Consider the following 11,533-nt stretch of genomic DNA (forward strand, 5'->3'; position numbering starts at 1 on the left):
GCAGATAAACACCTCCACTCCACTGTTAGCATCCAGCTAATCTACCTGCCCCAGAACTTGTTCACAGAATGCTGGCCTTTTCCCAGAAAAAGTCTATAGAATTGAGTTTTGAGGTATGCAGAGACCTAATAAAGAAGGATCCAAGTCATTATGAGAATACCACATCACAGAGTGTACTTTGTTCCTTTTTAAAATTTGCCTGTCACTTTGTAAAATTTACCAACTCAGCAGGTCTCCCAGTCAACAGAGTAAGTGAAGTTCTTTTGTGCCATGCATTTGCCTTGATAATTATTCTGAAGCAAATTGGTACATTTGTAGTTCTAATTTTATACAGCTACTTAACTAATTACTGCTGTCAGTAGCAATTTTTATCTGGTAGTAATGTTCAGCTTAGCTGCATATTACAGCTCTAGTGACCATCTCGTAGCCAGCATATTTTATGGTTCGACTTAAAAAAGAAAATTGCAGGTACCTGTTTGAATAGTTGATTGAAATCCCATAGGGTTTTTGTAGTTTGTTTTTGCTAAACATTTATAGTACTGGCCGGAGTAAAGTCATTGACCCGCTTGGGTACCAGCTGTTTAAGAAGCTGCCACGTTTGTAAAAGGCAGGAACATCAAGCAAGTGCTGCTTTTACTCTTATTTAGAGACCCTCATTAAATTATCTAGAGACAATAATCAGATAGCTGCTGTTCAAGTTAATGGCACCTCTGAGCCCCTGTCAAGAGAGCTTTATTTAATGCGCAACAGACCTGGAGTGGTGCAGGTGCCATTTCAGGCCCTCATTTAATTTAAGCTGCTTTAGTTGGCATGGCAACTAGTTGAGACATCTGGGAGACATTATGCTCGGGATTGAGATTTAGGAGGATTTGTGGCGTAGCAAAACAAAAATCTTATCATAATAAAGTGCAGAGTAATGCTTTTGGATTTTTTTTTTTTTTATATTTTACGTTAAAAATGAAATGTAAAGATTTGTTGCAGCCATAAGGTAAAAACCAAATTTTAAAAGGCTGGCCTAAATATTTAAGAGGGCGTTTGCAAAAGAAAAAGGAAAATTAGAGGACAAGAAATTATAGTGCTGCAGGGCTAGGTTTTTTCTTTGAATTCTTTATGAATGCAATTTTAATTTGGGGTTTTTTTTGGTCAAAAAGTTGGCAATATTTAATTTATAAAATTAATTTTTATATGGTGTGCTGATGGCAGATGAACAATTTGGCTGATGAGGATTTCGCTGGATAGGGTTTGCAGATCAACAGATGGAAGGAGAACATTGAATAGGTAGAGATGAAAGAAAATGTAAGTTTTCTCTAGATTGTTGTAAGTGCAACTTGACCTATGCCAATTAATTGGTGATAATGGTAAGAACAAGGAGAAGTTTCTGCTGAAGCTGACTTGCTTACTGTATTGCTGAGAGATAAATATCTTAATTGAAGTCAGGGTTTGCTATTATATTTCAGACTTGATATGTAGCAGAGCTGGTTATAAAGAGCATTGAACCAACTGATGGGCTCCTACAGGATAATGGTGAGATTTAAAAACAAAACAAAACAAAACCCTCAACGTTGACCTAGTTAGCTTTGCTTTCAGAGGAGAGGTCAGGATGGCACACTTGTAAAAATACCACCACCAGGTCGGTGAGTTCATGAAGTTACCAGAGCTCGTGCATGGCAGATGCGGAGGACAAGTAGAACTGAAGCGTGTAACTTCCTCACGCACGGAAAAACCCTGCTTCTTTCTGCAGAGCAGCAGGTAAACCTGTACGCGCTCCAGCGTTCAGAGGAGGGCAGCTGAGCTGCTGCTGCTGCTTCTTACAGCTGATCGGTTTGTATTTTTGGAAGGCTGAGAGCTGACTACTGCTTTACCTTGAACTGTGAATGAACTTGGTACACCAAGGGAGATACTAGACTGGGACCCAGGAGATGCAGTTTTTATTTCTAACTCTCTCCTTGATCTTTTGCATGACCTTGGCAGTGCGCACCACCTCTCTGCCGCATTTTTGTCTGTTTTGAACGTTGCAGGGCTTGGTATGACTCGCAATGTTTAATGCCTAATGCAGGGGTCTCAGTGAGACATTTGAAAGCAGTTCAGTTAACATATGGCTACTGTGTTTTACCTTCTTCAGCCACAAACATAGTAATATCAGAGATTTTCGTTTCAAAAGTGACTGCTAAAGGTGTCTTTTAAAGCAGTAATTTCTTAATTATCAAGCTTATTTGTTGTAAAAGTTGAAAATTCTCAGTACTGCAAGTTCAATCCTTCTTGAAAGCTGAGGTGCTGTGGTTTTGCTTTAAACTCTGTTCTGAACCACAGCTCCAAAATCAAAACTTAACTTACCAATATTGTTAGTGAATGAAGTGGAGTATAGCAGAGACAGCTTCTCGGTATAGCAACTCGGTAGGCTCTTCATCGCTGGCCGCAGTAAAAGCTGTCTGTTGCTAACTGCCCTGTACAATTCACAGGCAGCATATGTCTGTAGTACCCCGAGTATTTATCGTAATGATTTTTGCATATTTTTCATTACTTTAACGTATTCAGGAAATTGACGCTTTGATATTGATTTTGGGGGTTAAGATATGCTGCTTGTGTCTTCCATATTTCTTCATTTTTGAAACATTGTACTTCTAGTGCTTCCTGAATAAATAAAATACCCTTCTTAATCCACACCTTACCTTTGTATAAGCCACAGCGTATACAGCTCTTCGTATCTTCAAGTATTTGTGCAAATTATCAGTGAGCATGACTATTGCTGTGTTCTGCATGTCTATGAGTATGTGAAATAGTGGTTTCTTTTTGGTTTAGTTTTTCCTCCAGATAGAAGTTTGGGTGTTTTTTTTTCTTCTTCTGTTATAACTCAGAAGAGGTTTTATGACTGGGATTTGTATGCATGTGTATATGATGCTCGAGAAGGTAAAATAGTAGGTACTGGGTAGGTTTAGAGAAGCATATGTATTTTTAAAAGTCTGCATTACTGATCGTGTAGCAACCTGTAAGGTACTTTTGATAACTGACTTTCACAGGCTTGCACTTGCCAGTTTGTCTGGTTAAACCATGTTGATGTATGTCCACTATGAAGATGCTACTTTAGTTGTTTGTAATTTGTGTCTTACCAATCTTAAGGAAAAATGTAAAGGTTTCAAGATGCCATTAATTATATTAAAACTTTATTTTGTTTTCTGAGTCGTAATTTGACTTTGGAATAATTTTGTAACAACTACCTTAATGCAAACGCTACTTTATTGAGTAATCTGTTTTCTTTCACAACCCATTTTTTTATTTTCATTCTTGTAAGAGTCTGGAGACTTGACCTCTGAAGAAGCTTTATTCTTTTTTACTTGATAGCTCTGACCTGTAAGAGCTCAAATTCCTAGGAGTTAGAGTAAATGTTTCAAGAGATTATGTGCTGGACTTTCTGCTTTTGCCTTAACTAATAAATTGAAGATATGTTGTCACTGAATTGATGCAGAGTGACCTCCATAAGATTATCGTCTCTCCTCAGCCACTCAGCTCGGATCATGTCAAAGTTTTTCTTTACCAGATTTTGAGAGGTAATTTTTCTTCTTTTAAATTTAATGAAAATTATGTAGTAGTAGTATTTTTTTTTCTGTTTCTTAATGTTTATTCTCAAGACATCCTCATCTTGAATAAGTTTCCCATGGAAACTTGTTCTTTTAATTTCATATTATGAATGAATAGCAAATATTAATTATTCTAGTTATAAGAATATGGCAGCCCTGCTGCCTTCCATCACAGTCATGGGTAAAGACGGCAAGACTTATGCTTCAGCTGCAAAAGCTTTTTCAATGAACTGTGAGAGTCTTAAGGGTGTGTGTGTGTGTGTGTGTGTTTTAACAGTCCTCCAATGCTTTTTGAATCAAGGTACAGGAAAGGCACCTAAACTGAGCCAAATTGATAAATATGTGTAACTATACCCACTTCAGGTATTCTAGACAACAGTCTGGTTTAAATTTTTATCGAACAGTCCACTAAAGTTTGATTTTTAGCTAAAACAATTACCATAATAGTAATTTTAAACTTGATTATTTTGGTTTTAGTCCATTTGGAAACTTTTATCCAAGAAATGAGATTATTGTGCTTGTCTTGTGAACATCTGATCAGTGTTAGTCCAGTTGCCTTTCTGTTGGCTTTATTTGAGTATTTTCACTGGAATAAGCTGAAAGTAAACAGTCAATTTTATCTGGTAGTAAATAAATAGTAGAATGTATTCATAAAGAGCAGAGCAAAGAAATATAAATTATATCCAGAATTAGTATGGGCTATGCCAGGTACCTGTTGTGCTAGAGAAAAGATTTATACTCCTAAAGGACAAAAGGCATTTGTGCCTCTGTGATTACTGGGTTTGATAACTGGGGGAACACTCAAAACTGTAATTTTTATCCAAATGGCAATGCAAAACTGTCAGTTAAAGTTTGTTCAAGAGTTATTTGAATTCTCATTCCATTTGCCCAGGCATTTGACCTAAGCGCTTAGTGTTCCCCAGTTTAATGCTATTCTTTATTTTTGCTCTATCTGACCCTACTTGAATTATGGCCATTTTTCCATTTTCCATGCTTTGTCTACTACTGTAGTTCATGTGCATAAACAACTTCATGTTGGTATGCTTTCTTCCACTGTGCTTTTTAGTGAGGTGCTTTCTGCATTACTTTCATTTTCTTAAAAAGATCAGAATTATAGCTTCAGGAACAGCAAAAGCACACAGGCAGCATAGGTTGTCTGTCTTTCCTAAATGTTAGAAACATCCCCAATAGCTGTGATCAGATGTCCTAAGTTCATTAGCTCTAGCTTTGAATTTTTGCACCAATAAAGTTAAGAAAAGGGCTTAGGCTTTACTGTAATTCAGGCCTGTATTCTCTTAGCCTTGTTTTACATTGTCTGCTGCTGGCTTATGAGGTTTTAGTTTGAGCAAAGTGATTAAAAAAAAATAATGCAAATTAGCTTGGGTTTAATCTGAGTTTATTTCTGAAGTGCAGCTGTTACCTAGGAAATTGTTGAGTCAAATTTTAGTGCTGCAGAAGTTAAAATTGTTACTGGGAAACAGAGCATTAAGAGGTATATATCAATATTCCAGTGTTGTGGTTAGCAGAGTATCCATGTCATAACCATGGAGATGATGTTTTGGGGGGTTTTTTGGTTTGTTCTTTTTTTCAAAAAAAAAAAAAAAGCTATTTAAATTACTTGTTCTGTCTAGTTTGTATATTCCAAAAGTTTTATCCTTTCATTGAGTGACTGCGTGTATACTAGAGACTGGAAGTTAGAATCATATAAAAAATGAGCCAATGGCAAAGTCTCTGCTGATGAGGAGTTGCAAGACTTTTCAGGAAAATGTTGTCAGCCTTAAAAGTCTTTTAAAAGGAAAAAAGGTATTTATTTTAATTTCATTTAATATTTCAGGTCTGAAATATCTACATTCTGCTGGCATTTTACATCGAGACATTAAACCAGGGAACCTACTTGTGAACAGCAACTGTGTTCTTAAGGTGCTACTTAAATTTATTGAAAATGTACATATGTATATGCTGTTCATTATAGATCAGTTGTTATTTTTTTTAAACAAAAACATTTAATATGAACACTTTTCCTGAAAGTCATTTTGAAAGAAAAAAATCCCACAGATTCTTTAAAAATTATAAATTAAACAAACATCTTCCTTTCCCCTTTTCTCCTTATCTCTCCCCAAATCTATGAAAGCAAGATAGGCATGACTCTTTTGTTTGACTTGCCTGGGATCTCTTGTGCCCTTAGCAGTTGAGAAAGGCAGACAGTTTCTTCAGGTATATTGCAATGTTAGTATTCAGTGTGCTAGACAAAGTAAAGACCATACTGAATGCCCAAGACTCTTCCATTAACTTCTTAGACATATGAAATTTTGGAGAGCTTAGGCATGTTGTATAGCTATGCCAAATATAAAAAAATTAAGATTTGTTTACCCTGATTTGCTAACCATTCTAATTGTGAAAGTTTTGGTCTGTTCTCTTAACCCTTCTGGTTCAAGAAATTTTAAAAAATTCTCAAAGCCAAAGTGAGTAGAAGACTGAATCTTTCTGTAACATTTTGAGGCATATCGTGAACAAATGAAATCTGGTTTGGGATGAAATATTCTGTACCGAGAGGTTGGCAACATGTTTTGTTCTGGTTTTTAGTGCAAAGTTTTTTTTTATCTTTTAGGTTATAGATATTGTAATGCCAACTAAAAATGTACTGTGATTTCAAATAAAATTGTAGAAAGTTCAAATGGATGTAGAATAAAGTAGCATAATTTATTCCTATTCCCCTTTCCCTTTGCTTATGCAGTTACAGCAGATTATCTGATTTATTTAAATGCTGGTTTGGAATTTCCTGCTTCATTACCAGAAGGTTACCTATTTGAAATGCATTAAGTGTTTTGGTTATTTTAATTTTTTTATTTACCTTCTCAATTTAGATTTGTGATTTTGGATTGGCCAGGGTGGAAGAATTAGATGAATCTCGTCACATGACTCAGGAAGTTGTCACTCAGTATTATCGAGCTCCAGAAATCCTGATGGGCAGCCGTCACTACAGCAATGCTATTGACATCTGGTCTGTAGGCTGTATCTTTGCAGAATTACTTGGGCGAAGAATATTGTTTCAGGCACAGAGTCCCATACAGCAGGTATAATTAAATTTCCCTTTAAAAATTTTTCTACTGCATAATTTCATGGAATCAGTTATACTGATGCATTTTGAACCTCAAACTTGCTTTTGTTTTGCTTGGTTTACACACGGGCAAAAAACCAAGCTACTTTGAAACACTGAAATGATAGCTTCCAGACAGTATTAAAAGTAGCGGTTATTAATGTTAGCTTTTGAAATGTGTATTTTTTTGTAATCCCCTGTAATCTGCTGCAGTACCAAAGCCTGCTGTAGCATTTTACTGAGATAAGGTAAAGGTGATATAACTGGGATCAAGCTTTTTGTAACAACTGATATGAGAAAGTAGTAAGTTTTCTGTCAAGATATAACTGGAGATACAGTATTGGCACTCGAACTATTTAAACTGCCAATTAGTAGTATTGTTCAGACTGCTTCATTTTAGTAAAGGTCAAGTGTGTAAGAAGGTATTGAATACTTTTTTATGTTGTATAGCTGTGGCTAAGCATAAAAACATGACATGTACCAGAGTACTTCATCACCATTCCAACAGTGAGCAAGCTAATATAATATACATATATCTGTAATAATCTTGAAGTGCTATTTTTACAGTAGATAGAAAATTATGTCTGCAGCAAGATATTAGAGATGGATGCATTTATACTCCTAAAAGAAGGAACAAGATGTGCTGATATAAAATGTTTATCTTCAATGTTGCTAGTATTCATCTATAGATTAGAAACTGCATAGTATTGAAATTGTGACATTACATATATTGATTGACAAGAATTAAAAACACATTCCAAACTTTTGTTAAAGGTGACATTCCAAAATCTATACTTTTCTTGTTTGTTTATGCAGATAGCATTTTCATGGGTTTGAGAGATATTCGCATTAGCATGCTGTTTTCAACATTCGTATATTTAAACTGTTATTGTGTTGTGTATATTTATTTTTTTTAATGCAGTGTCCTGTTCAGTGGTACCTATCAGGTCACTGCAGTAGTGCTCCCAAGCAGGGACTTGCTAGTTATTCTAGGCAGCACTGACACCTTGTATGATCACAAAAGGTAGACTTCCTCCCAAAATACACCTCTCTCTTACCCTTGCGAAGAGACAGCAGAGGAGAAAAGCAGTCGTGTAATCAGAACTACTAGTTAAATTGACCGCTATTCTGTTGCAGTCTCAAAAATATTTATGATCTCCTGTTTTCTAATCTTTGATCTTTTGCTACACTGAAGCTAATCATATATGTGATTTTAATAGCCTTGACTATTGGCTTCTTGGCTTCTTGAAATTTAAAGTGCAAAGACATTCATCATCAAATAACTCTAGAATAGCATTATGGGGTAGCGGTTTTTTGGGTGGCGTTCAGTTTATTTGATTGAAAAGTTGCATAAAGTTACATACGAGTTCCTAGATCTTTTATGATCCCTGTGCAGTAGAATGGTTTAAGAAGTAATCGCCATATATATTTCAATTATGTTCAGAGCAATTCAGTGCTATTCAAAGGTGGATAGAGTCTATACAAGTGACTTGGGCTAGTCAATGTCATGGTCTTTCCTTATATCTGTGCCGTTCCCCTTAGTGTAGACTGCATGCCAACAGTGGTTATCCCATGCATCCAGGGGAGTGAGCCAGGACAGCAAAAACTTCCTGATGTCACGATAGCCATCATCAGGCTGAAGTTTTCCTGATAGAAAAACCAGGGAAGAGATCATTTTAAAACTGACTGTACTGGAATTTTTAACTCAAATGCGTGATGAAGAAAGTGAATAAAGCTTTAGATTATAAACCAGACTGGAACTGGTGATTTTGGTATTTTAAACTTTGGATAGTATCATGGTGAAAGTGATTAATATATCTAAGTTGCTTACTTGAGTTATAATAGCTAACTTTTGCTAAGGATTTTGTGGGATTTCTTACAAAGGTAAGAAATGAGATAATCTATACTGAGACTTAGATAATCAGAAACACTTTAAAATATAGTATTTCCTAACACCTCCTATTTTTGCTTTTTACTGATACTGTTTAGCATAGTTAGCATTTTTGTATGATACAATCTTTCTATGTTTGTTTAAAAATACATTTTTAAAGGTGCAAATACAAGTTATTTTTACCTATATGTTCAGAAACATTTAAGACAATTTTATTTTTTAGTGCATCTGTGGTGCAGGAAGGGTAGTCTCTGATTTTCTGACTATCTGTGGGAGCAAATGCCTTTCTCTGCTTGCTTTAAAGACTAGTCTGCACACTGTTTTGTCAAAGGCAGGTGATAGAGTGCTAAGTTTTAACCACCTTCCTAGGTTAGCCAGTTCCTCCAGTCCGATTTTGCTGATTATTACACAATCTTCCTTAAAGATAACTGGTCGCATGCCTGAGACAGTAAGCAGAATCCATTCGGAAGGATCAGAGTGTCAGGGAGAAAGGAGAACCGGGCAGATACTGCCAGCCTGGCATAGCCATTTCCCATTAGCTGTAGCACGTACGTGAAGTTGCACCTCTGGCATGTTGTGCCGCCAGCCTTTGACATGACAGCACGCGTGTGCGCAGGCAGGGAGGAGAGGCTTGCTGTTTCACACATCAGCCTACCAAGGGTATGCTTGTTGCTGGGTACCGCTTTTGTATGTCTGACTTCAGCGATGTTTACTTGAGCAATTAGTGCATACCAGCAGGAGGGGATTTGAAGAGCGAGGTGGTTGGTGCTGAGGACCTGACACCCCCGTTTTCCACAATTCAGAGTGGAGGTGTGCTTTGGAGTGGGCTGGTCTGGTTGCGCAGGCTGGATGCCCACTGTCAGCTGAAGTACGTTTAGGTGTTCTCATGAATGCATCCCCCAGTTAGCCTTACCTAAAAGTGCCTGTGCTCCGGGACACTCGGTGCAAACAGCAAGCAGCAGCTGAGAAGTTAGCTTTGAAAGTGCATTTCTCCTTCTCACCTAAAATAATAATAATTACAATGTAATAATGTAGATTCACTGTATATACCTGAAAGACTTGCAATTCATGCAAATGAGGTCAGCTGAATTCAAATTAATATTTTGTAACATTTTTTCTATTTTTGCACTAAAATTTCAAAATATATTTTGTAATACTGGAGAAAAATATGTATAGTGACTGATGACATGCATCTAGATAAATGAAATCAAACCTCTTAACAAAACTCTACTGTGAGTGTATTGGAAATGTATGGGCTAAGACAAGAGAATTTGTATCTTGAGAGATGTTAAACATGAACTTCCAGGAGATCATTATGAAAATTGTTTTCAGTGTTCTTTCTTGTAACCATTAGAATAAAGCGTGTTTATTTATATCCATATCTATATGTATAGATATAAACGTATATTAACATGTAATTGCTGTGTGCTTCAGGAGTAGTTGGCCAAAAAAGACAGGTGTTTATGCAGTCTACATTCCTTGATACGCTGGTATAATTTATCATATTACTTTTTCTATTTTGTAAACACATTGATCTTTTATTATATCAGCTCCATGTGTCTGTTTCTCAATTATCTATTTTCCACATCTAAAAACCTCAAGGTTTAGGATTTTTTTTTCCTGCCTGGTTTTCCATCTCCTTACAAACATAGGTGCTTGGCGTCACTCCTCTATGAAGTTATGCTAGCCCTGGCCACAGGGTGCCAAGGCAAACAGGAGGACACGTGTTCGGTACCAATTTACGACCTTGTGTGTACCTCGAGGCGCTGGGCAGACTAGTGCTTCTGCTGGACAGGGGGGAAAGATGGAGAGAACACACCGATTGAAGAGTTACACAGTTCGGTGTGTAAACAGCAATCACATTTCACAAATGTTATACCAACAGTCAGTGGGTGATTTTCATGCATACAAGGCCTATATAATGATGATAATGGGTTTATTCTCAGAGGAGAGCTCTGCAGTTGCTCGTTAGAGCGGGTGGATGGTGGTCACAAGGGAACACTTGGAACCAGGGTGCTGATCTCACCACTGACAAGACTTTTTTTTTATTTTGCTTGACTTATACAGAGGGGTTTTTTGTTTGTTTTCATTCACTAAAGGAGTATATGCACACACTTTTGTAGAGGTAAGGTGAAAGCTTGTCTGTTGCTTTCCAAAATGAAAAAGGTGAATGAAATGTCATTTCGTTTAAAGTTGAGACCAGTTTTAAACACTGCATCATCTTTACTCTTTTTTAGGTAGCTTTTATTTTTCTTGGAACCAGCACCACTCCTTTGCCTTCCTCTGGTGCTAGACAGATTTTATTTTTTTTTTAATATAGTAAGTTTGTGCTGTAGTTCTGAGGGTTTTTTTTTTCCATTTTTCTATAGTTTTATTCCTGCTGATGGCAAAATATTTTGTGTAAAGTAGTAGTTGACCTGTTTTTTTGGAGTAATTTTGTGTGGTATATTGGCATGCAATGCTGACATTCAATTGAGGATATTTGGGTTTTTAGAATTAGTAACACACCATTAAGAGTACTTGATTTTCTTAATGATGTAAAATTGACTTTTAAATTGCAATAAAATATTTTATTAAACCTATAAACAAAAAAACTTCCCAAACTTGAAAATCAGCTTGTGGTAGGGCTTTTTCAGTGCAATTACAAATGTTTGTATTTGCTATCTACTAAATGTATATGTCAATATTTGTAATTTACTATCCATAAAATAGTGGTATTGAACTGATTCATATCTTAAATGTAATTTACGTTATCTTAAGAATCTGCTATCATGGTGAAATGTATTAATATATGTCTAAAACCTCAAATTTGTATGTTCTATACCTACAGTTGGATTTGATTACAGACCTGTTGGGAACACCGTCGCTGGAAGCAATGAGGACGGCTTGTGAAGGCGCCAAGGCACATATACTCAGGGGTCCTCATAAACAGGTATAGCTGGAGATTGCTGGCCTTTTTTTATGCTTGGT

The 11,533-nt window shown here is 36.3% G+C and overlaps 1 protein-coding gene across 2 annotated transcripts in view; it reads left to right on the top strand.

Moving 5' to 3' along the window:
• The window catches only part of NLK (nemo like kinase), a 65,428-nt gene that overhangs the window by 42,534 nt on the left and 11,361 nt on the right, over nt 1-11,533 (top strand). For both annotated transcript variants that reach the window (XM_075033065.1, XM_075033066.1), the window contains exons 4-7: nt 3,439-3,545; nt 5,410-5,495; nt 6,440-6,649; nt 11,394-11,495. In XM_075033065.1, coding sequence (XP_074889166.1) covers nt 3,439-3,545; nt 5,410-5,495; nt 6,440-6,649; nt 11,394-11,495 — 505 coding nt within the window. The remainder of the gene's footprint in view (nt 1-3,438; nt 3,546-5,409; nt 5,496-6,439; nt 6,650-11,393; nt 11,496-11,533) is intronic.

This window comes from Buteo buteo, chromosome 7 (assembly GCF_964188355.1).
Source record: "Buteo buteo chromosome 7, bButBut1.hap1.1, whole genome shotgun sequence".
Taxonomy (NCBI): domain Eukaryota; kingdom Metazoa; phylum Chordata; class Aves; order Accipitriformes; family Accipitridae; genus Buteo; species Buteo buteo.